The 27,741-nt window shown below is 36.7% G+C and overlaps 1 protein-coding gene across 1 annotated transcript; it reads right to left on the reverse strand.

The window, feature by feature from the left end:
- Window positions 1–3,918: 3,918 nt before the first annotated feature.
- On the reverse strand, window positions 3,919–26,392 carry LOC138703550 (probable cytochrome P450 304a1). Its single transcript, XM_069831510.1, has 8 exons — window positions 26,236–26,392; window positions 18,601–18,849; window positions 15,574–16,010; window positions 15,226–15,343; window positions 11,680–11,860; window positions 9,964–10,081; window positions 9,751–9,889; window positions 3,919–7,037 (listed from the first exon to the last, which is right to left on the reverse strand). Exons 1-8 carry the CDS (start codon window positions 26,324–26,326, stop codon window positions 6,856–6,858), a joined length of 1,515 nt encoding a protein of 504 aa, XP_069687611.1. The 5' UTR covers window positions 26,327–26,392; the 3' UTR covers window positions 3,919–6,855.
- Between the last annotated feature and the right edge of the window lie 1,349 nt (window positions 26,393–27,741).

Raw genomic sequence — 27,741 nt, forward strand, 5'->3', positions numbered from 1 at the left:
ATGTTGTCTATTAGAAGAATAATTTATGCTTAATCTGCATAATTATTTTCCCTGACACTTTTTAACGGCTGCCAATAATGGTGTCACCTATTGATAACTAGCGGAACTCTTTCAAAATTTGTCAATTTTTTTTACATCTTTGATTCTGACTTATCCGTGGCTGGAAAATTCGCTTACACGATCATAAAATCGTAGATGGATACCTTTGAACGTCAGTGTATTACACCCAGACATGAAAATGTAACATGTTATTATAGGTATATCTATTACAATAGCAAACTGTAAAGATGAAAAACAATGCAAGTCAAATGAAAACAGAGTAAAAACAATGAGTCTCTATATCATCACTGTTTTATATTCATAGCGCAGTCATGATTAACATTATTAATGTAAACATGAACTTTGTTTGGAAATCGATATGGGCACAGCATTTTCAGTTTTCTTTAACTTGTTCGCTGTGTAGTAAAGTTTCAAAATAATATTTAGCATTATCACCATAGACGTTTTTCAACACCATAAGTCCTTGTATTTAGCGTGGTTGATAGGTAAGAGCTCTTCATACAAACAATCGGGAAATTTGAATGCATGAGGATAAAGATTTTGCACTGCAGATGTGTTGTTCTTTGGAGCCATTACTGCACATTTATTGTTTCATTAACTGACATTCATCAGTCACAAAGACATTCACTGTTTTTCCTTTGCACACTGATTATTCAATTGCCATTTTCACGCAGACATTTTCGCTCAGTTCACCACATCTAAAGAAAGTTTCAATCTTTCTTTCGTAGATGGCATAGGCCTATTCAACTTATTTTAAAATTATTTTGACATCTATTGTTTTTCTCTTGTACCCTTCATATATGAGGCATTTAGTTACAAAATCAGATACATCACTAAAACATACCCATAATTTTTCAGTATAAAGGAAAAGCGTTTGCAAGGAACTAAGGATTTACAACCAATATTATTCTTTCATCATACAAATCCATGTGATGTATCTGGTTTTGGAGCATAACAGTGCTATAGTAGTTGTAGAATTATATGAAGATATGAAATATAACATTAACGCATTTTCTAAAAAAAGTGATGTATCTGATTTTGCAACTACACGCCTTATATTAGGGTCAATGTAGAGTATCCACCGTCCACTGAACGAATATTGGTTAAACGAGCGTTGAGCGACTTCCGCCGATTTTGGAATAGACACCGACGCACTTAGGTTAGGTTAGTTTAGGCTTTTATTATCCCGTCAAGATGTTTAGGATTAGTGTAAAACTGGCCTATGTCTCCTATAGTGGGCGGGACATAAGTAACATTCACCCATATTAGAACTTGTCTTATTGCAAATGCTTCCGCCGTAAAAATTGACGTGAATATTGGAAGTTTAAACTGTTTACTTGTTTTTGTTGTTTGTTCATAACAAGCAGCTCCCACCGCTTCATCATTTTTCGAACCATCAGTAAAAAATCAATAATTAAATTGAACGTCATAGAAAGATTCAATTCCAAAATCTCGAGATAGGATCATACCCCATAACCTCTATGTTTTCGATTGTAACATTAATTAAGGACCGAAATCTATAACAAAAGTTGAAATATACTGGAAAATTATGTACCTAGTTAAAGAATCTGTGAATCTAGAGGGATAAAGAGGCCAAACGCTTGAATTAAACCTCATACAAACTGACTTTTTCTAGAATTTTGTTGTTGAAGTTTAGCAAGGAGTTTAAGTTTAGGAGTTAAGTCGTTACTGATGTTGGGTATTACCGTAAACTGGGGTAAAGAGGATCACATGTGGTAAAGTGGATCATATGTGTATTGTTAGATAAGTCAGCGCCACATGGATCACACATGCAGAGAACACTATTTTTAGTGGCACTTATAGAAGAAAGGTTTTCTTTTCATGTGTGATCCATGTGGCGCTGCCTTATCTAGGCAATACACGTATGATCCACTTTACCACATGTGATCCTCTTTACCCCAGTTTACGGTACATTTGCCAAAAATGTCGTTGCTAAAGCCATACACCGAAACCGAAGTGAAGATATATTAAGTTCCGTACTCATAGGCAAGAATGAAAGATTTCCATTTAAGCCTGAAATTAATTTAAAGATCTTATGAATTTGAGACGAAAGACAGAAACTTTATCGGTGGGGTTAAGAGAAAAGCACCAAATTATAGTTTTGAGAGAATGAGATTTTGAATATTATTAGTAATGATCGTGTGTTCGAACCCCACCATCTCTCCGCTAAGTATAGAAATATACGAGGCGCGTCCAGAAAGTAAGATCTCTGTGGCAGTTTAGGGAAAGAAAACAATTTATTGGAACAGATACAACAGTTTTTGAGCTATTTTTCAACATATTCCCTATCGGAATTGAGACATTTGTCATACTGTGGGATCAACGTTTGTAAGTATCCTTGTGTCGTAGAAGTCTGCCGCCTGGGATCGAAATCAGTGTGCGACAGCCGTTTGTATCTCTGCCATTGTGAAAATACTGACCGTACAGGCATTTCTTAAGGTATAAGAACATTCAACGTCTCTTCAGGTGTGGTGGAAAATTCACCATTTCAAAATGATACTTTACTTTTAACGGCGTTCCACTTTCAGCGGTTGCCTTCGATGTAAAGGGTATAGGTCCTAGTCTAGTAGACGGAGTCTTGGAAAGAAATTTGAGAGCCTTGCTACTGGACCCAGTGCATTAATCTCCTCTGGCTTTGTTGAATAGTCTTCTTAACGAGCCTCGGTGATTCTCCAAATTCTTGCTGCAGTAGGGTATTTTACAGTTGCAATTTCTCTGATGACGGGAACAGCTTTTCTCACAAACTACGATGATATCGGTAGTCAGAATCTGTGCGGATGCTTCTAACTCCAATTTATTAGTCTTGTAACAGCGATGCAAAATATCCATTACTTAAACTGATATATTATTAATTAAAGTATTAAAATACGTCTTACTCTTAAACCATAAATGTAAAAAAAAACATTATGCAAAATTATTTGTTGCAACTGAAAAGTGTAATGTAGACATGTTTACAAAATGTGTTTGTAAATGTTTAAAAGATAAAGGGATAAAAATAATCATAATTATAATAGCTATTTCTGCAACAAGTTTCGAAATGACTCGAAGGTTCGGTGGACAACACGGCGAGTGCTAAAAATGTAGTTTCGCACGTGTTTCATTCAAGATATTTTAGACAGAATCCTAAATGTAGCTAATTATATTTTAAGGAGAATAACATTGTTGATTCGTTCTGTCGCAATGGCGAACTTCTGATGTCACTGACGGAAGAGTATTACCACAGTCTAGTATATAGTCACGAAGCTCAATACGTAGTAAATATGCATCCATAGATAGTTGCTAACCACTAGGATCGCTAATATCGCCTCATTACAGACAATGCGAAATAGTACCAGCACAGTCTATTGTTCCTAGCACCCTCACAAATCAAGCTTCGTGATTGTATATACTAGACTGTGGTATTACATTTGTACGGAAAGAGATAGATTTCACGGCCTTCGGGTATGTCGTAGGCTATGGTATGCTGGTTGTTAGGAAGTTGTAGGGTCTATATATCAAGAAGAATGGTTACAAACTCAATGTCTACGTATAGAATATAGTCAACCAATGTTACTGAAGTTCAAATACAGTTGGGTAACATTGAAGTCTGAAAGAGTGTTGACTTTGCTATGTGAAAGAAGGGCTCCCTTCATTGGAAAGAGGGATGGGCCAGTACTTTATACCCAAAAGTAAGAAACCTCACAGAAGCCAAATTTAAGGATCTCAAGCAACTTTTTCCTTACATAAAACCAATGTACCACATCTTCTATCAGAATCACATAGTATCGCAAGATGGGGTAATAAAGTTAAGGTTGTTGTTTCTATAAAAGAAGATGATGAAACCATAACCAAAATATTCAATGCAAAGTCAATTTTGTGGTTTAATGTGATGTCAAATGCAAGATACATACTATACACATTCTTGCAGTATAAATGTACAAAATGGATATCGCCCAATTTTATTCCAGAATTCTGTCACTTAACAATAAGAAGAACAGGAGGATTGAAATGTAAACTTACTTATGTTCATAATTTTATTTTATTTCTGATGTTGCTGAATGTACAACTAATAAAATAAAATACTTTCCGTACGTGTACACTAGTAGTCCGTATTTCTTGACTCGCGAGTCAAACCCTTAATACACAAGCAGGGCGGAGGGGTAAGGCATGATCTCCCTTCCCTTAGCCATCACTTGTTCATTCACGAACAAAAATCTGAGTTTTCTGTAAATGTGAAAATCTGGACATGGTCCAGTTTTTTAGCCTACTTAAAGGACTCAAAGATCTCTGATACTTCTATGAGAATGATTTGCAGTGCCCAGAACGATTAATACAAACAGGGTACAAATTCGTGCCAAAAAAAATGTTCAACTCACATTCACAGGTACATTCAATTTGTTGCTACAGTTCTGTTATTTAGACTATTTAACATGATCAAGCGAACCCTTAGATAGAAGTCCTTTGAACTGACTGACCAAGTAACTGATCCGTTCTATTTGATAGGTAGCATTGCGGTAATTCCACACTTGACTGAAATCACTATAAGGAGACTCAATAGCTTGTGGGTCCCTACTGAAGACCTAACATTCCAAATGCGCTAAGTGCCAAAAACAACTTTAGGAGATACTGATTAAAACACACGGCGAAATGCATGTTGAGATAACTCCAATATCGTCTTTTGAGCTATGACAAAGACAATTTAGTATGACATTCTCATATGAATGTTCCTTGAATAAAAACAATTTGAAAAATTGGTACTTAATCTCTTTATAAAGTTAGATCTTCAATTGTTAACATCCCTTTGCACTATAATTCTGAAATAAGGAATCTCACATAAAGATCAATGGGTAATTTAGTCTCAGTTTTGTCTCTGTACCAGTGCTTAAAGTGGGTGGTAAGAGATCCGAAACCTGGAAAATATGAGTCGGTATGGCATACAGTTAATAAGACTAATAAAATGTAAATTTAATACAGCCCTACTTTTATAGTACAGAGTTACTATCCATCCCAAACAGTTTATTTTATTTAGTTTGCATTTATTTACTTATTATGAATGCGATGAAAGCTTCTTTACATAATTTTAATGAAACTGTTACACATTTTTCATACGTATAAAGGGCTAACAACTTCTAATAATACAGGAAGGCTATAAATGATATAACACAGGGTTCTCATTATTGCTTCAAATGTAGAAAGAGTTTTACTCTCGAAAAGCTCAGCCTAGTTTAGATTGGTGTAAGACACGTGTGAGATCAGTATCTGTTTCGAATTGTTAGACTACACACTGTGTTCAGCACATGAAGAAAAGGAAGTGCGAGGGGGCATAGTCCGTCTCGTCCCAGAATCGACCGACTCGTCCCGACGTAATTTTTGGTGCATTAATGCAATAGTTCAACTCGTCCCCACCTAATTCTCGGCGAGTTAGGCTAATCCTATAGCCCAACTCGTCTATGGTGTGTAAGAAGAGGTGAAACCAAGTAAAGACAAAATATTCCCTCCAATAGTAGGTTAAAGATGCTTTGCACTGCCGATTCACACATCGCCAGTTTGTCTCCCCTGAAGCCATTAGTCTGTGCATATTAAATTTATAATTATTTACCACAGAATTGTTTTACCCTGCTGACTCAAGATTCCATTCAGTTGCGACATGTGTTGAGTAGGTGTTGGTACAGAAAATACAGAAACGCAGATATCGGTATATGTACCGTGTGGTTGACGAGTAGGTACTGATACAGGCAATTCAAAAACGCAGAATTGCAGTAACACAACCACACATCGCCATGTTTCGCAGAGAGACTTGGTTTACCTCGTGAACATTTCACCAGTCGTGTACATACGAATAGTCGATGTATGAGAATTGAAATTGGAAATATATTTAAGCCGGGGACGAGACGGGTTGTTTATTTACAGGTCGGGGACGACAAAGGTTGTTTATTTACAGGTCAGGAACGAGACGGGTTGTTAATTTACAGGCAGGGGACGAGACGGGTTGTTCATTTACAGGTCAGGGACGAGACGGGTTGTTTATTTACAGGTCGGGGCGAGACGGGTTATTCATTTACAGGCCGGAGACGAGACGGGTTGTTCATTTACAGGTCAGGGACGAGACGGGTTGTTTATTTACAGGTCGGGGCGAGACGGGTTGTCCATTTACAGGTCAGGGACGAGACGGGTTGTTTATTTACAGGTCGGGGCGAGACGGGTTGTTCATTTACAGGCCGGAGACGAGACGGGTTGTTCATTTACAGGCCGGGAACGAGACGGGTTGTTAATTTACAGGTCGGGGACGAGACGGGTTGTTAATTTACAGGCCGGGGACGAGAAGCCCTTAGCCGGTGTGAGGAACTGTGGCTCCTGTCGTGAGTTTCGGATAGCAACATTATCTGTTAGGTATCTTACCCTTTAAATAAATGTAGTATAAGTATAAGTTCGACATATATGTTGACATATATTAAGTCAATTACCATTATACAAGGAGCGCACTCAATTGAGTGACTTAGTGGCCGAGATTCCACAGTATTATGCACTGTTGGGCGATCTACGTAGCCTAAAGATTAATTTTTGGTCCTACAGAATACATCTGTTATGGTAACAATGGTTATTGTCGAACTTGGAGTCAGGCAACAAAGGGAAAAAAACACTAGAGGAGAGGGATTCGATCCGGTGCTATGGATTGAACTTCGGCATAGCTCAGTGGTTAAAGCACTTGGTACGTAGAACCAAGGACCCGGGTTCGATCTCCGGCGCCGGAGCGAATTTTTCTCCTCTAATAACCATTGTTACTTGTGCAAAGGTTCACGCCCGTGGCACTGGACGGAACCAGAAATCTGGTGATGTCTGGTGGAAACCATGCACCGTGTTGAGGTCTGGAAGCTTCTGATTTGGTGCTGGCTTGAAGGTGAAGCTCTGCAGCAGCCCAGTAAGGATCAGCCACATGTTTTGGCGTCCAAATGTCTCACCCACACACACACGCTTCCCTGCAACATAGTTCGAAATTGTCAGATCGTACAGGAAAAAATGGAAAGTGCATTAGTGGGCGCTTGAGTAAGTGAATAAGATACTGGGCAGATAGACCAAAAAATATTGGCTGGACGAGGAGCGATTATATGGTTGGAGTTGTAGCGAAATGGATGACGTAGGTATATAGGCCTAATGGCGCTATAGAGGAACGGGGTGCACTGTTGTATTCACCCGTGACCCACGTCGGACGTGGTAGCAGCAAAATCGGAATCCCAAACAGAAGTCCAAGGTTATAATCTATCCTTCTACGAACATTCTCACCGCTAACTCCGCCGAATGGTCAGCGAGAAGAAAGCCGATGTATGTAGGGCAGAAAAGTCCCCGAATTCTAATCAGCAGTCCAAGGACAACTCTTCAATCTCAGGAATATGGACGCTAGAGCCTGGTAAAATGATATAAAAACCGCCAAATCTGTTACTCGGAGGAGACTTTTTTTCTTTAGAAAATGAGAACGAAAGAGCTGAAATTCCCGCACGCTTTACTGTAGGAGCCCCACAGGGATATTAGCAAAAAAAAAAAAAAAAAAAAAAAAAAAAAAAAAAAAAAAAAAAAAAAAAAGGGCTTCTCTATCGTCCCTGACAGACTTTACGTGAGATAAAACTTTTGTTGTTTTGTCAGCTGTCCGAAGACAGGTCTGAACCTCATAAGTGACACCAATAAGTCATCACTCATGAGGCAACTAAGCCAGGAGATAATTGGGTAGGATGGCCAATTCCTGTACCCTTCCATTGCATACATCGCCGATAGCTACATATTACACTAAACAGAATTCAGATGCATACAAACAATTGTTCTTCCTCTGACACATATCGTCAAGTGAGATGTACTGCCTGATATTAGATGCACACATCAGCCAGAACCTCAATCAGAGATACTATCAAAAGTGGCCGGGAACATTTCGCCTCAATTCTGCGGTAGCTAACGACTGGACAAGAAATGTATGAGTGATTCAGTGGTTACAGAACTAAGAGAATTGATAACTTGAGTGGATACATAAGTGGTCAAACGAAAGGACGAATAAAGGATTATGAGAATAAATAAACAGGCCTATCACTATTGCACTGATGAATTTTTGGAATTGCTCTGTCTCATGTTTTGACTTCAAGATGATTCGATGAGGAGTCTATTCTACAATTTTACAAGTATTTGTGCAGTCGGGTTTACACGCTGCAAATGGCTCTTTTAGCTGAAGTTGCCTCGACCCGTAGTTTTCTAAAATTAAGTTCCAGGTTTTGTATATTTGTATTTGTGTCATGTTTAATTATAGTCATTATATTATATTTAATACATCACTGACGAAAACGGAAATAATGACTTTTAAAGGAAAGGACCCAGTGAGCTCAAAAATTGTAGTTGATGTTAAAATTTTTAAGCAGACGTCAAATTTTAAATATCTGGATTACAACGTTTATTATAAGAAGGGTACATGTGCAGAATGAGCTCATTGTAATTTTATGAAAAATTGGTTTATTGGTTCCGTCTATAGCATTTTCAGAGGACTTTCATTTAACGTAAAGTGAACTAAAAAAGGGACTGATTAACAGCAATAAGTTCAATTGAAAAAACACTGCACTTTAAGAGAGGTTATGATTTGCTTCTTTAAAAATACTCGCCTATAAAATTTGTTATATGTTCCGCTAAACTGGAGAATTCCCACGGTATCTTTGAACCGTGCCGTTACGTTTAGCACCAAATTTAATTAAATACACAATCTCGCCAACATAACAACACGGCGTCGTTGGCGTCGTTGGAGGGAGAAATTTGTTTCTTTTCTCTCTCTACCTCCTTCGTTCTGAACATTACTGAGAGATAGCACCACTGTTACCTACAAGGTATATTTGCGCAAATATATTGAAGCAGATTACGTGACTTATTACGTGACTTAGATGAGAGTCTCAAGACAAAACAGTTTTGCTATATTTCTTTTTTTATTAAATGTTGAGCACAGGAACGCCATTTCGCAATTTTATTTAAGAAACAAGCCAAACAAATTATCTTTGCATCAAAAACGGATGGTCCCTGGACCAAATTATCGTATGTTTAATTGTTTGAATGCAACAGAAGCCAGAAGTCTTGCACTTGACTAATGCAGTGAATTATTTAAGAATATAGTCGCGAATTTTACTACCACCATTTCGATTGTGTTTTGTTTGGCACGGCTCGGTACGGCCCGGTGACTGTGGCCAGCGAGTAACGTCGACTATCGACATTGCTCTGCCGTGCATATTATCCAGTTGTTCCATATGTTCATCAGCCACTTCTGTACGTGTATCGTCTGATTTCACATGAAATTAACAAGATAGAGATGAGAAGGCGAGATCTGGTATGTGAGCTGAGCGAGAGGAAAGAATGAACTACCAGAAAGAGAGTTTGTTTCATTATGGTTAATATTATACGTATCTACCGACACGGAAGTTCATCTCAGACTAAAACCTATCTTCCACCTCCATACCCATTGGTGACTGCACATGATAAGGTCGCATGTCAGGTCTTGCCTCTTCTACTGTACCAGATAATGTGTAGCACAATTGAACCGGAATATTGACAAACCCCATATATTTTTTTAGGTATTTTTTCAGCATTTTAGGTCATTTGATAACTTTTTGGGTAATTTTTTTTAGTCATCAAAACCCGCGCCCTGGTTATGATTAAGTTAGTGAATAGGCTCACCAGCTCCGAAGGGCAGGGATATGTCCTTCTTGAGCTGCCCCTTGTCATCGAGGAATCGCTCTGGTCGGTACACCTGGGGGTCTCCCCATACCTCAGGGTCGTTGTGGTAGCTGTACAGGCCCGTAAGCACCATGGAGTTCTGCGTCAGAGAGAAGCTGTGTCATATACGTCTTTCTCCCACAACACACGTCATAGAAGTAAGCATACACTTACCTTTGGCACGAAGTAGCCACAAAGATGCGTGTCTTCCAAGGCTCTGTGTGCAATGCCCAGACTGAAGACTGACACAATCCGCATGACCTCGCGCAGGGAGGCTTCCATGTAGGGCATCCTGCAATCGGGAAAAAACCGTAAAACTTCTACAACTTTGCCAGTTTTCAATTCCATTACAGCAGTTTCTTGACTTCATCAATTTATCTTATTTATCGAAATAGAAAACACGTCAATTATGAGGCGTACTTATGGAATTTCACTAGTTTCTGTGTCGTCTCACAAACATTTAAAGTAATATTCAAACATTAACAAAGAACATTTTAATATTTCTGTTGATGCCTACTTCACTCTCTCGTTGTAGTCTACAATTTAAGTTCTCTGCATTGATTGATAATGGCAATAATATAATTGTATAAAATGTAAATATAAACTAATTATGTTAATTAAAGGCCTACAATAATTTATAATTAATAAACACTACAATAACTTTAAGAGTAAAGATAAATGTGTTTATGTCATGATCATTCATGACACATACTAAGTATTTAAATAAGTAATCTTAACTGTTTAGATTTATTATTATTATTATTATTATTATTATTATTATTATTATTATTATTATTATTAAGACATTTATTCATTCATTTTGTTATTAATTATATTTTTGTTATTTATTTTTTTGTACCTTTGAGAAGGCTTTTAGATAGTAGTAATAGCTTCATCTGTATTTAATACGCTATCACATAAAATACAATCTTCGTAATTAAACAGTTTTTCAACATTATCAAATCCTTACCTCAATACATTAAATCTTTAACACTGAAGGAAACAAAAAAAATTCTTACATTTGGTGTACTCAACACTGCTTACGTGTAACATTCCTATAATTATATTACTATGATATACCGAAGTACATATGATATTTCCGTGCAGGAATTCTGCATTATCATATGGTGAAGAATGAGTAGAACGGAGAAAATGTGGCTTAGTGGATAAAGTGTCAGCACATAGAGCTGAAAACCCGGGTTCGTGTCCCGGTCCCGGAGAAAATTTTTCCCCGTTCTACCCATTCTTCACCATATGATAATGCAGAATTCATGCACGGATGTCACATGTCGGTACATCTAGTAATATGATAAGCGTATGTAATCACTTCGTGATTCAAGACAGCGCCCAATAAATGTACCTTTAAAATGATTCATGTTTATTTCAACATCCTTAATTAAACTTTTCCATCATTTATCTTGTTTATATTATTTAGGTTATGTTATAGCTCCTACTGTATGAGATTATGGATAGTCAAGTATCAGAGCTTTACAGTGATAAGTGAAGTGGAATGCAACTGTTTTAATAAAAATGAAACTAAATCTACAAAGCCCTCTTGATTAGTAATCGTCCATAGAGTTCAATGAAGATTGTATAGTTGGTACAACTGGTAACAACAGAACATAACACATTACTGACATCTAGCGGAATATTTGTAATGATGAGATGATACAATAATACATTTTTAAGATAGTTTAGTACGATATTTTTGTAAGTCAATTAATATTTTATTGTATTAAAGTACTTTATTTCTTCTAATCTTTGGTACACTTTCTTCTAATCGTGTAATAGTCAACTAAATCCCACTCAAGTTTTGATTTTCTCTAGATAAATCAAAACCTCTAGTGAGATTACTAAAGATAAATGCATACCCCAATGTTGAACACTTACTTGGGTCTATCATTGAGATGGGGAAGTCGATTGCGCCCCACCACCTCGTCGATTTCTCGCTGGATCTTGAGCTGCACGTTTGGATGATTCATGAGGTACACAACGTACATGCCCAGAGTTGCGGTTAAGGTGCTTGCCGTGGACACCAGCAGATCCCAACCAAGGAAGAGCAGCTGCTCCTCTGAAATATTTATAAATATGTCCAATAAACCTCGTCCTGTACAGAAATATTGCAAACAAGCAGATTCGACACAACTCATCTTTGAATATAAACACAATGTTATTATCTTTTATTTGAAACCAATTTTAATTTAATTTTTTCACATTTCCCTCACAAAATAACACAAATGTCGTAATTTTGACCTTCAAGAATATTCTAATGTTAGTCTACAACTAAATTTTCCTTAAAAAATACACTAATATTAATCGCTATTTGAAAACCATAGTGATGTCATTATCCAACTCTGTTAAAACATTTAAACTGTCGCATCCCTGTCTTCCACAATCTTTTCATTGCTATTTTACTATTTTTCAATTAACTATGCAAATGTTATCCTACTGTATTCAACAGTAATCTCTATCTTTCGAAATCAACCTGATCCCGTTCTCATTTCTCTCAAAATCTTCTTAGCCAAATGGTGTTCTAACTGGTACCTGTAAAATAGTTTTTAATATTTTTAATTTAAAAAATAATAGGCCTAGTTGTTTCGGAGGAAGTTCCTCAAAAGATATATACCATAACTGATTAAGAACCCTACACAAATGTAGGGTTATTTTACGACGCTGTATCAACATCTAGGTTATTTAGTGTCTGAATGAAATGAAGGTGATAATGCCGGTGACATGAGTCTGGGGTCCAGCACCGAAAGTTACCCAGCATTTGCTCGTATTGGGTTGAGGGAAAACCCCGGAAAAAACCCTCAACTAGGTAACTTGCCCTGACCGGGATTCGAACCTGGGCCACCTGGTTTCGCGGCCAGACGCGCTGACCGTTACTCCACAGGTGTGGACACAAATGTATTATAGTACTATTATTTATTCTAAGTAAGCTTACCTGGAAGGAGCAGGCTGTGTTCATTATACGAAAGACGTAAGGTAGCTTGCTGAGTCTTATGCAGCCTTAAGGGATTTTGGATTCCCATGATCAGTGGCGGCTCGTGAGTTATTAAATTGGGGATTCACAATGATATATGAATAATAAAAAAAGACTACTATTAAATGTTGTCCTTTTCTTTAATACCTTTAATTTCTAGTAATTTAAGACAAAAATTTTCAAAATACTGGAAATGAAACTCATTTTGAAAAGGTCTGACTCTAAATTTAAATAATAAATATGACGGCTACGATAGGAAAAAAAAAATAAAATTATTGCAGTAACAATAAGCAAAATCTTGTAAGTCTCTGAAAATGTATTTAGAAGTTGTTTAATATGAGTAAGTACACAAGACCGATTACGCCACTCATATAGTCCGGGTCAGTTTACTTAATATCCTTAGGGTGAAACCTAACCATTTTTCTCCCATTACTACATATGGTAGTGAGAGAGACAGAGAAAAAAAACTCATCCGGCCTTAATTAAGGATGACCACGAGGATCCGGAAATTAATAGAAAACAAATATAATTAATTAAATATGAATATTGTTATAAAAATAAAGTGTAATAATTAAGCACCATTGATTAGGCCTACCAATTATAAAATAAAATCTTAAAAGATGACTATAAAATTATACTTATAAATAAAAGATTTTATGTAAAATTAGCACATCCTTAATTAAGGCCTTCGGAGTGGTATAAATGAAATTGTATAATCTGCAGGGAATCTTTGAGAATTTGCGAGATGATTTTTTGAATTTCAAAAGATGATATTGATAATTGTTTTAAAAAATGATATGTAAATTTTGGTAAAGAACTCCGAGCACCAAAAAATAAACCTGTCACTGACCAATTGAAGAGAGGGATGTTATACTTGGCACTAAAGTAGGGAATACAAGGTTCATAAATGGCCCTCTTTTCCTGATCAACCTGATGAGCTTGGTTTAGATATGGTGATTTTCTAGTTTGCAGGTTGAATTTTATTTTACCAACTTTGTTTCGAATTTCGATACTGAGAAATACTACAACTGGTAGTGATTTTATAACTGTTATGTTGGTAGCAGTGACACAAATTGTCAATAGTTTAAATTCTGAAAATTCAAATTATTCTAGATTTCTGAGCCCATTACTGGAAGCTAGTGAAATTTGAACATACTGATAATTAATTAATAGCAGCATTAATATTAATAGATAATAGTTATTGTATGTGTTGCTTTGTGTTTGGTTACAATTTCAAGATGAGAGTCAGGTAGGCTAAGTGTAAATAAATATAACATATTTCGTGTGATACATACCCTTGGGTAATCGATAGAAATACCATTTCACATTTTCGTTTTCGGAATTCATACTAATCATTTCAAGTGATCAAGCAAAATACATTTTTAGGTTAGGTCTCGTAATTCGTAAACTGTTTACTCAAAACAATCAATTTCATGTTGTCAGACAAAATACATTTTAATATTAGAAAATCAAACAAATTTTGTCATACATTTTTAAGTCTGAGGTGTATGATCTATATGTAAATGCAAATCATTGTATTGAGACTGTGAATAAAAAATATAAATATATAGTTTTTTTTTAAATTTTATTAGGAGTTTATTTTCTTCTAACCAATATTTTGAGTTACTATTCGCTATACAGAATTTACTTGATCCTGCACGGAGTTTGCATCTTTACTATTGAAAAAGGGTGTAAATAGCCATAACCGCTGACGCACCCTTTTTAAACAACACACTAACTCTACTATTGAAAACAATATTTGTGTCACTTGAAAATATTATTTATTAACATTGTATACTTATTCACTGGGTATGATTACTTAAAGGTATTTTCGAGGGGCATGTTTCTTACAGTGTTAGGCCTACATCCATATCCGCTATGTTTCGGACCGAGTTGTATAGGGCTTCAACTGTAAATCTACTACAAATTATAATAGGGCATAATTTAAAACAATCTCTTTTTCTCTCTCGTACAGAAACACATAACTTATACATCAATAAAACTACGTAACAATGCTAACAGAAACTTTTTATACGAAGTTTTCCTGAAGATATGATATGAAATGTAGACTTTAATTAGCTTATTTCATTTAATCTCGTCTTTAAGTTTACACATTATACCGAGATCACTTTTCTTTTTTCTGCATTGTGCAATGTTATTCATATTTCTTCTGAATTCAATATTTTGTAACGTTAATAAAAAAAAAGAGTTCAGACAAGTTCGAGGGCAGTGCCACCATCCCCCCCCCCCATAATTCCGCCTATGGCTTCCACTCTGTTGTATTAATTCTGCTAGAATGTTATCGGATACCTGTATTTTTTTCAGATTTTAAACATATCCCATATTTGAAATATTAAATGAACAATCTGCTTCAAATTTGTGGCTTTGTTATGATCATAGTCTTAAAAATGAATTATACCTAACAGTGGCTAGTGAAAAGAAGCTGTGTTTACCAGAGAAGGGAGAGCCTTCGGGGTTGTTCTCATTTGCCTTCATTTCCTTGAGGTAGATGTCGATGAAGTCCCTCATGTGGTCCTCCGAATATGTATTTTTGTGCTCATGGATTGTTTTCTGCAAGGGAAGCGAACTGAATCATTAACTTCCTGCTCGACTTTGTCACTGAAAGAACATATTGCTTCCTCTTTCAAAGTAATGAACCAGAAAACTGTTATGAAAATTGTACGTTCGTAAATACTACATGGAAACAAAGTTATGATAGTGAATAGCTTGATATGATAAACAGAATATCTTGTGCGGGTGAACAGTAAATTAGAGAAAACTAGTTTGCTGCAATTACTTACTCTGATGATATTTACTAACTGCTGGTTCGTCTTCCTGATTTCCGAGAAACCTGACTTCTCAGGGAGGATATATCTGAGCCAGGGGGTGAGCACGAGGGCGCCTCCTGTGGGGCCAGTGGCCCGGATGAAGTCGATGCCTTGCTGAGCAATAAAGCGCGTGAATCTGTGGTCACTGTGGGAGAATCGGTCACCAGCATACATGGACCAGATTGCATTCAGCAGCACGTGGTAGAAGAGGTCCGGCACCAGGGCTTGGCCGTCCTTGGAGATGCCCTCATCCTTCTTGCGGCCATGCAGAACTTCTATCACATCCTGCATCTCCTGTTCCACGAGGCTTTCTAGTTTCACCGACCGAGTGCCGAACCCGAAGTCTCGCATGTAACGCAGCATGTAACGGCGCTGGTGCGCCCACAAGGGGCCGTCCGCCAAGATCAAACCTACAAGAAGCAAGTGAGACTTAGAACGAGTCCTGTTGTTGCGTATTTCTCTGAAACCTCGCCTCATGATACAGTAAAATACGGCGCGTTAAACTATTTCGAACGCACCGTACCAGTGTAACGAAATCCTATAGTTATAGTGAAAATTTATTATATCGAAATATGTTTACTTTCTAAAAAAAATGATTGTTCATTAGATAACAAGGAAAATTGCAGAAATTTCAGAAGAAGAACTAACGCATGTTAATGGATATTTTTTTAAAACTTGTGAGAGAAGTGTGGAGGCACAAGGACATAATTTCCAACATCTTCTTTGACAAAGGTAGATGGTTATTGTAATTTGCATGAGCAAAATATGCGCTTGACTTAAAGGGCTATGAATATCGGACTCTGCCAGCAAACAGAGTGCTTCCAGCCTCCACGCCGGCCTCATACTCACGGATGAACGTCTATTTGAAGGCTCTGTATTAGTATTTACAATTATGTGTACTGATGCTTAGATCCATTGTACAAGTAAAATTCGTAACCTTGAAAAAGAAATGAACTATGGGTCATATATGGAACTGAAGAAGCTCATTCCTATCAGATGGACCGATTACAATCGAGCCTGGAATACCTTAAAGAAAACATCAGTGCTATTACCATTCTTTGACCAATTTGTCGGAACAAACATGTCAACATTCAGATGCAATAGGTATGCTGCATCAAATTGATTTACAATTTAGTCTGTTTATCTTCTCTGCCTGTTCTGTCGAATATTTCATTTAACAAAGATGTTGTCAGACTGTCTCCAGGCAAAATATGCTGATATGACTCATACATTTACACCTACAGATTCTAAATTAGAGGAGGTCAAAGCAATGGGGGAAATCGAGTTCCATCAGAAAATATATCAAGAGGCAGAAGAAGTATGTTCTAAAAATTGAATTAGTACAGTCTGCCCGATAAAAGATCTAGAAAGCCACAAGATAAAAAAAATCCTTATTACAAAAAAGCAACCATTCCGATTTGCATCTCTCAAAATTCTCTGCGGCAACATCTGTTCCTCTCCGTCTTGGATAGAAGCTTCAGTGAGGTTTCAGGATAATGAAAGTGTATTGCCAAGGAATTGATGTAGCCTATTTGCTCCTACTTGAATAAATTTGTCGAACTATGAAAAGGTTCTTCCATTCACCTCATTCTATCAATCTGACCTAATGACCCTAAATGTTGAAATTTAATTTTTCCAAGAGATACCGTAGAGAATGTGCCTAATGATGTAAACACACTTACTGACTTCGCAACAATGATCACGAAATTAAAATTTGATTTAAGAAAACACACAAATTGCCGTGATTGCATTGACTCTCCCAGTGTCGAGTGATGCCTGTGAAAGAATCTTCTCCTTCTTCAAGAGAATCAAAACTTATCGAACATTGAACCCAAGTGTTGGAGAAGCCAATGATGTCTTTGCAGTAGCTCACGATAATGGGGGGGATCGTCTTGCAGTAAGGTAAACAAACTTTACTCCGTTCCTAGAATCTATAGAGTAAAGAGACGAAACAAGACCTCTGCGCAAGTAACATGTGGGAGGGCTAGGGCCAATGACCGCTCAGGGGAGGCATTGCTTGAACGAAGCGATCAATCTACCTGAATTCTACTCTACCTTCTACCACGAGCATCTTACCCTTTAACGGTCTCGAGCTGATTCTTCCCGCAATATACTCCGGTACAGATAGACTTCGCCCATTCACTCCGCCCATATGCGCAAAGTTACCCTACAGATTCTAGGAACGGACCATAAGTCAGTATCACCGTATTCCAAATCTCATGGGATCGGTGGACAACGATGACGTCACGCTGCAGCGAAATAGGAACAAAACTACTGGAAGGTTAGATAGCTATCATGGCGGCTGTATAAGTTGTTGTCTGTGCTACGCTAGCAAGATTTTTCGAAATTTCCGTAGGCTACTGTCATTTCATTCAAAGAAAAGAGAGCATAAACAATTTATTTCTTGAACCGGTAGTAATAACTGGTCCGTTGACATGTTCGCTCATAAGCCATTAACCTATTGTTTTTACGTTGTGCTTATTACAAACAATACAGCAGAACACACTGCCATGACACAACAGTGCACGATGTCATTCGTCTGATAATTCCATCCCTATACAAGAACCAATCAGATTCACTGATGGCGGCTGATGGAGACTGCCACCACCTCTGCAAGCTGATGGAAACGGTGCGACACCGGTGGAGCATCAATGACGTCATCGTTGAAATTCGGAACACCGCACCGTGATGCCATCAGATTGCTCAGCGCTGAGATTCGGAATACGCTCTATAGCAGACATATTTTTCACTTTTCTGTGATTCAAATTCAGCCTTCGTTAGATTATGGAGTAACAATTAATTTGCCTCCCGTCCTATCAAACGCTTGGCCTCCTCCTTACCTCATTCCTTATTGAAGCTAACAGCGTTACTGACTGCCCACCCACCAGATTGAAGAACATCGCTTCACATAACTGCGCGTAGACATTGAATACAGCTGCTCGCTCAGGAGTTTCTCGCTATCAACAGTTTCAAGAAACTGCGCTGAAGAAGGTTGCTCACCCAGGAGTTTGCCCAGGCCACGCTCCCGCGCCACGACGGTGTCCATGCGCCCCAGGAACTCGGGTCGCGACTCCACCTCGCGAATACTCTCATAGTCGCAGGCCACCACAGTGGGTACATTGCCCAGGTAGAAGCCCAGCACTTTGGCGCGATATCTTCGACGCATGCGCTCTATAGCCTTGTGGATGTATCTCCAGTCAGTGAGCAGCAGTAGCCAGTATGCTCCATAAACAGGGAGACTGGGGGGGCCTGCAACAAACGAGATACCGTGATGAATAGAGCTAGGATTCTAATGAAATTGCATCTTTTTTCTAGTAAGCCAGAAACATAGCTGCTTTAGTATTTATATGTTGCTCAGGATAGGGACCAATGGCGGGCATATGTGAGGGCGACAATGAACCTTCGGGTTCCTTAAAAACCAGTAAGTAAGTAAGTAAGTAAGTAAGTAAGTAAGTAAGTAAGTAAGTAAGTAAGTAAGTAAGTAAGTAAGTAAGTAAGTAAGTAAGTAAGTAAGTAAGTAAGTAAGTAAGTAAGTAAGTAAGTAAGTAAGTAAGTAAGTAAGTAAATAAGTAAGTAAGTAAGTAAGTAAGTAAGTAATTAAGTAAGTATGTGATAAACTGAATGTTTTAAGACATATTTATTAGGGCATTTGTTTTGCATTTTTTGCCTGTTTCAACTCATAAGAGCATCTTTTGTTTTATTCAGTAATTTTTTAGGCATTTTCATTTAATTTTGACCATAAATCCCCATTATTAATGTAAATCATGTTTATATCCTTCGATATTTTCTCTATATATTTTGTCCATTAATACCCATTATTTTGTATAATATTTTAATCGTTTTTCTACACAAATATTGCCATTTTAACGTAGTACACCCCATGTAATAGATCAGTCCAACCACCCCTTCAATATACACTCCTTTATACCTGTTAATTCCAGATAAGAGTGGCCTTGTGGTGGACTACATGGAAACTACATCAGGTAAAATAATTAATTAAAGTGTACTGCTTATAAAAATTATGTAAAATTAAATAAACTTAAATGTTGGCACTAGAATTTAATTTAATTACTAGTCTAAATATTAAGTAGTACAAAACCACTTTTCCTACTAAGCTAATTATGTAAGATCAATTTTAGGGCATTTTTAAGGGCATTTTTGAAAGATTTTTAGGCCATAAATGCATTGTTTTTAAGACATTTTTTCATGATTTATAGGTCATCAAAATCCTAGCCTTAGTGATGAGACTGTGGAAAATATGCAAGGGAGCTCCTTGAGTAATCATAGCCAGGCCTATTGTCTTAACATTGACAATTTCTTAAGAATTAGGTGGTTTCTGAACTCAGTGTGGCATGAAGCTGAACAATTAAGCTTATTGTTTAATTTCTTCTTTTTGAAGCAGAACTATTTGCTAAGAGATGGCATGTGTGTCACCTGATCAGTCTGAAACGTTTCGTAACAATTCATTTATTTTACCATGCCCAATGATATTCTCGTTTACAATTATTAATCATTCACTACACACTGAAAATAATAGGAAGTAAATCTTCGTTTTAGATTTAGATTTATTTATTTATTCGTCTGATAGAGTTCAGGCCCTCAGGCTTTCTCTTCAATTCAAACATAATTAACTATTACAAACAATGAAATAATAATAATAATAATAATAATAATAATAATAATAATAATAATAATAATAATAATAATAAAACAGGTGTAGTAAAACAATTTTACAAGACATTAAATTAAAAAGATTAAAAAGATTCAAGTAAATCACTCAACGTAAATGATATTATTCAGTAATTAGCTAGGTCTGTATAATTAAGCCTGGTAATTGGACACAGATAGTAAAAATAAAAGAGGAAAGAGATAAAAGTATGAGTAGACAAATAATATTTTACATTTGTGCAGGTGATATGCAAAACTGTCCTTCTCCACAAAAGAAAAAAGGAAGTCTTCATACGACTCTGTTTTGTAGCAAATCGGAGGAAAAGGAGAGTTTTGTCAATAAAATCGTCGGATTAGGGTAATTTTGAAACATAAAAATCAGTTTCAAATTTTATTTATTAATATAATGTTCTTCAGGTGGGTTTAATTCCTTAATGATATCTTTAACTGCATTTATTTTTGACTCATATATTTTAGAGGATCTATCATCATCCCTGTTTCCTTTAGGAGAAAGTCCGGTGCTTAAATGTTTTCTGCATAAGTTTTGGACAAAATTGAATACTCCCAAATAAGACATCTAGAAATGGTGATAATTTGTGTCAAAAACATCTCTTTCCTATAATATATTTGCCGTGAAATACGAGTGCTGCTGCAAATTCTCCCTTTCCGAATCCCTTTGCACAGCAAAACTTTCCTTTTCCATTGAGTAATTTTGTACCACACTTTCATTTTCTTGTACTTGTGTTTTATTCATGTAACACTGCAAATTTAGTCTTTGCTGCAAAACTCTCTCTCTCTCCCTTTCCGAATCCCTTTGCACAGCAAAACTTCCGTTTTCCATTGAGTAATTTTGTAACCAAGCTCCCATCGTCTTGTACTTGTGTTTTATTCATGTAGCACTGTAAATTTGATCTTTGCTGCAAAACTCTCTCTCTCTCTCTCTTTCCAACTTCCGTTTTCCATTGATTAATTTTGTAACCAAACTCTCATTTTCCTGTACTTGTGTTTTATTCACGAAGCACTGCAAATTTGATCTTTTCCTTCCCACCGATCAGTGGTTGAATTGTTCTCATTATCAAAGAGTACAGAAGTGAAACATTAATGGAAATCACTGCCGAGAATGTTGCAGTGCAGACACAAAAAGACGACATTCAAGTATGGAAGACTAGGGATGCAAGCTATTCGGCTCTTCAGTCACTATTTTCATGCAAATGCCAACAAAGTAGATCAAGATTGTTGCATTTTGGAGTACACTTGACGGAACGTTCCACAGAGAACATCTCGAGCAAAGATACCACACAGTTCCCGTAAAATATCAGCAAACAAGTAGTAGTTAGTCAACTACGTCAGAACTAAACAAGAACCAATAAAGATAGGCTAGTGTTTGTGCTAAAACCTTCTTGTCTTATTTGGGAATATTCAACTTTGTCCAAAACTTACACAGAAAACATTTAAGCACTGGACATTCTCCTAAAGGAAACAGAGATGACGATAGATCCTATAAAATATATGAGACAAAGATAAACACAGTTAAAGATATCATTAAGAAATTACACCTACCTGGAGAACATTATATTAATAAATAAAATTTGAAACTGATTTTTCTGTTACAAAATTATCCTAATCCGACGATTTTATTATCAAAACTCTCCTTTACTTCTGGTTTGCTACAAAACTGCCATTTTCCAAAACATTATTTCAAATAAGTTCAAGGGAAAAATTATTCCGCGGCCGGGTATCGATCCCGGGACCTTTGGCTTAGCACACCAACACTCTAGCAACGGAGCTACCCAGGAACTTCACCCGACACCATCTTAATTTTTCCCATTTTATCCACATAACTCGAGTAGGCTGACAAGACGCCAGACACTCTCATCGAGTGCACCGATACCCGACCCCGGAATAATTTTACCCTTGAATTTATTCAAGTCTACTTTAAAGGGAGCTTTACCTGAAAGTTAGTTTGCATAATATTATTTCAAATAACTCTGTAACTTTCAGGATAATATTTATAAAACGTCTGGAAATAATTAATTTCATTGTAATTTTACTCCAGAAGAAGGTTCATTTCGTTAAACATTTAAATATCTCGTGTTACAAGATTTTCATATTCAGTGGAAAATCATCTGTGATGGACAAGGACAATTTTGCAAATCGCCTGATCGTTTAATGATAGTTTTTATTGGGTTATTTTATGACACTATAACAACTTCTCAGGTTATTTAGCGTCTGAATGAAATGAAGGTGATAATGCCGGTGAAATGTTATCCAGCATTTACTCATATTGTGTTGAGGGAAAACCACGGAAGAAACCTCAACCAGGTAACTTGCCCCGACCGGGATTCGAATCCGGGCCACCTGGTTTCACGGTCAGACGCGCTACCGTTACTCCACAGATGTGGACTTAAATGATAGTGGGGCGTTTGATTGTTTAATAGATGAACTTTCAATTTATTTTTTAATTTTGACAGCTCTCGGCAATCTTTGATAGGTTAGGGAGGGGAAGGAATTCCAATCTTTAAGAAGTAACACTGTGAAAGATATACAGAATAGTGTAGTGTTGCGTGAAGGAATTGTTAGCGCATTATTGGGAGCGGGTGTGAAAGTTGTAAAACTGAGAAAGCCAACTGAAACGATTTGATAAATATGTAGTATCGTTGTGTATATTGGATGAAAAAATATATTGTTCACATCACCCATCCCTAGATATATCACTTTATTTAGCCTAAAAATTTTACAGTTCCAATAATTATGTTTAATTAATTTTGCACCAAATTCACATTGAATAACTTTTTTTTATTTTATTGGGTTATTTTACGACGCTGTATCAACATCTAGGTTATTTAGCGTCTGAATGATATGAAGGTGATAATGCCGGTGAAATGAGTCCGGGGTCCAGCACCGAAAGTTACCCAGCATTTGCTCACATTGGGTTGAGGGAAAACCCCGGAGAAAACCTCAACCAGGTAACTTGCCCCGACCGGGGTTCGAACCTGGGCCACCTGGTTTCGCAGCCAGACGCGCTGACCGTTACTCCACAGGTGTGGACCATTAATAAATAAGTCCACTGTAAAGGCTTCTAACATTAATTAAAATTTTATGAGAATAGGTGAATGTTGAAAAACATTACTGGTTTATAATGAGTTTTACACAGTCTTCCAAATGAGAAAAGGTTTGGGCTTGATTAGCCTCTGAACATAGTCCAACCAGGAGCTTGCAGTGTTCTCGCATTGGCCCTAGTATTTACGTTGTGACAGCTAGTTTTTGTGGAAAGGAGTCTTGATATTGAAACCAGTGCTGGGTCGAAATATTAATTCATAGAGGTCTACTATTTCACAAAGCAAAATGTTATCTTAATTCGAAAACCTCGTAACTCGCTCGGATGTAGATGTTCACTTTTTTCGCGTTTTTGAAAGTATTTGCATTCATAGAGAAGTTGAGTACTTTTGTAATAGCCCAATATTAGCGCTACTATTCTAAATTAAACTTCTCTGTTTTATCAGTATATGGTTCTGTGGATATACTTAAAAAAACACGCAAAAAGTGAATATCGACATCCGAGAGAATTATGAGGTTGTGGAATTAAGATAACGGTATAGAAAAGTTCTGATCCAAACCACATTTTTTTTACCTTCGGTACTTTTCATTCTACAAACTATTTTTATTTCACAGGTGATTAAAATAAGATGATGTGTTAATACAAGAAACTTAAGTTATGTGATATTGTGGCATAGTCATGTATGGCTCAAAACCCTTCAATTAGAATTGTATTTATATTTTATTTTTTTAAATCAGTCAACTATTGAATAATTTTATTATGCACTGAAGAATCTATGTATTTTCTATCTTTTCTCAAGTAAGCTTATTAAGTTTTGTCTATTAAGCTCCAGATGAAAGTTCTACAAAATAATGTTAAATTTATTACAAAAGAAAACTGTGTTTAATTACCCTATAAAGTTCTTCGGTTGTCTGTACCTGTAGGAAAGTGAGAGTGCCTGAGAAACTAGCCGCGGATGTATTCTGTTCATATTGCTTTCAAGTTTAAATAAACTGGCTGGGCACTTAACACTATCGAGTAGGGTGAAGAAATTCGAGCTCTAATTTATTAGTGCTTTTCAAATATCTGAATGAGAGACGTCATTTGGGGGGAGGAGAAAGGAGATACAACTGTCTCTCTGAGTTCAAGACTAAAGATAATAACTGAATAGTAGGGTTTAGGACTATTGCTGAAGAAAAAATCTGAGAATTATATTTTTAAAATAAAAATATTCCATTTTTATAAGCTCTAAAAAATGTACCCTAAAAGACAACTTGGTTAATTACTTAGCTTAAATTAGTGTAAATAGGTGTACTTTTTTATTAATTAAAATTTCTTTATCAATAATAATGTATGTGTGCATTTGTTCACACGTCATATTAACAAGTGTAGGCCTATGTACTCGTAAATTAAGTATAAATGTTCAGTAACATTTATATGAAACAACGAGTCAAAGTCAGGATAGGAGAAGAAATGCCAGAAGGAAGTGAAGGATGCCCTTTATCATCTACCCTGTTCAACATTACTTGGAGGATTTAGTGAAGAACTGTTTCCAGAATATGGGAGGAGTGATAGTAGGAGGAAGAAGAATAAAGTGCGTAAGATTTGCTGATGATATGGCGTTGTTAGCAGAAGAGGAGATGATAATAAGGGATGTGCTACTGGAGGTAAATAACAGCTGTGAGCAGTATGGGATGAAGATATATGCCAACAAGACGAAGGCCATGGTCATAGAAAGAAAAGCAAAAAAGGTAAACTTGCGAATTATAAATCAGGCAGTAGAACAAGTGGATAGTTTCAGATACTTGGGGTGTACTATAAACAGTAACATGAGCTGCAGCTAAGAAGTAAAAAGAAGAATATCAATGGCAAAAGAACTAAGGAAGAGACTAGTGAAGTGCTTTGTGTGGAGTGTAGCATTGTATGGCGCAGAAACATAGGCATTAAGACGAAGTGAAGAGAAACAACTAGAAGCATTTGAAATGTGGATATAGAGAAGGATGGAATGTGTGAAATGGACAGACAGAATAAGAAACGAAGCTGTGTTGGAAATAGTGGGTGAAGAAAGAATAATGCTGAAACTGATCAGAAAAAAAGGAAAAGGTCGACACCTGTGGAGTAACGGCTAGCGCGTCTGGCCGCGAAACCATGTGGCCTGGGTTCAATTCCCGGTCGGGGAAAGTTACCTGGTTGAGGTTTTTTCGGGGGTTTTCCCTCAACCCAATATGAGCAAATGCTGGGTAGCTTTCGGTGCTGGACCCCGGACTCATTTCACCGGCATTATCACCTTCATCTCATTCAGACGCTAAATAACCTGAGATGTTGATACAGTGTCGTAAAATAACCTACTAAAAATAAAATAAAAATATGAAAAGGAATTGGCTAGGTCACTGGTTGAGAAGAAACTGCCTTCTGAAGGTTGCACTGGAAGGAATGGTGAACGGGAGAAGAGTTCGGGGCAGAAGAAGATATCAGATGATGATATTAAGATATATGGATCATATGAGGAGACAAAGAGGATGGCAGAAAATAGGAAAGATTGGAGAATGCTGGGTTTGCAGTGAAAGACCTGTCCTTGGGCAGAGCACTATGAATGAATGAATTAATCATATAAATAGGGCAATAAGTTAAAACTAGATCTATGTGTGGAAACTGCAAATATAGCTACTGTGAAGTGGGATAAACTTGATCATAAAAAAAGAACTATGATATCACCATATTTGTTACTTAAGATAATAACAATTATTTAAAATATATTATTCAGCGTATCTGATATCATAATTTAATTTACTTTTATGGTCAAGTTTACCCCAGTTGAAGGTATGGAAAAGTCCATTTCAGAGGAAACAGGGAGGAAGTACGCCACGAGATATAAGTACCCTATAATGTCTTTCATAAAAAAATCTTAGCCTCCACCTTTGTGCACTCACCTGGAGGGAAGTTGGGGTGTCTCCATGTCGCCGTACGGTACAGGTACAGCAGGAGGAGGCACACGACCGCGATCACCAGGAGCGGATTCATGGCGGCAACTGGTCGTGTCTCGCTCGTGAGTTCGTTTTATATCACAGACACAAATCCCTCGGCTGTTGACTTTCAGCCATGTCACTTGTGTCTATTTACTCAACAACTCACATGAAGCTCTTCATATTTATCTCGGAGATGATAGTGAAAGACTCTGCAGCAGCTATGTGCAGAAATCGTGTCGCACATTCACATTGCCCCGAAGAACTAATTCGTTGTTGAGGAGGAGTAGAATTATAATTTTTTATTAGGTGCAGAATAGGTATTATAGTTAAATGTGGCAAACTACCAGTTAATTAAAAAAGAACCCCTTCTAAACATAATATTTGATAGGCTGTGTGAGAAATACATTACATAAAATTTAATGTGCATATATGACATTTTTTAAAGCTCTAGTGCACAGAATTTTAACATGATACTAAATTTTGATTGCAATTTCACGTAATTTCGTGCATGATATTTGATACATACCTACATTCCGGAGGATATTAGGAAACTTTCCTCTGGAATAGAAATTTGTCATTTTGTTGCATTTGAAAAATTTCCCTCCATATTTCTATAAAACAAGTACATATAAAATTCATCCTTAAAATGCAGTTGCTCTTAAAATTATTTTGAAAGTTCACGCTCAAAATTATGCTCGAGACATTTTTAAGAACGCGCTTTTATAACAATTTTGAATCTATCTTTACAAATGGCTGAGATATATCGTCGGTTTCTTGGTAAAAGTGACCAAATCACATTGAAGACTTCCAAGCATTATGAAAATTTAAGACATAATTTTATATTAAAAACTAATAACATAGCACATTTATCTTCAAAATAACTAATTACTAACACCTAAAGAAGTACAGTTATCTTTGGATAGAACATTAAAACTTTAAATGCCTTTTCCCAACAATTTTGCATTTTGGACTTGGTCACTTTTATCAAGAAATCGATGATATGTCCATTTTAGTGAATTACTGTATAAATTACTGTTTTCTCAAAATTTGGGCTTTTTTTTTAACTTATCTTGAATTTAAGTTGTTGCAGCAATGATCTTTCTACATACAAAAAAAAAATAAAATTGTACATTAAATAGTAAAAAAATTCAAATGTCACTACTAGGCCTATTCAAATTTATCGAGAGAATCCCTGCAAGAAGAGTATGGTCCTTGCAGGGTAAGAGAGGGCAAGCTAGTAACTCAGCGCTTCTGAAGGAGCAGGTGGATGGATGGGAGTGGTGTCATTGGCCGGCTGGGACAAACAAGGTTAAGTGATTGGCCGGACGGTTCCGTATCGGGGGTTGGTTATAAGAGTGGGAGAAAAAACTCAGATTCCTTGCTCGGATCTTCTCCTGAAATGCGAACATTGAAAAATTGCATCGTAAATGTAGGCCTAAACTATAGACTGTCTTTCATATTGTGGATAAT

This window comes from Periplaneta americana, chromosome 7 (assembly GCF_040183065.1).
Source record: "Periplaneta americana isolate PAMFEO1 chromosome 7, P.americana_PAMFEO1_priV1, whole genome shotgun sequence".
NCBI lineage: Eukaryota > Metazoa > Arthropoda > Insecta > Blattodea > Blattidae > Periplaneta > Periplaneta americana.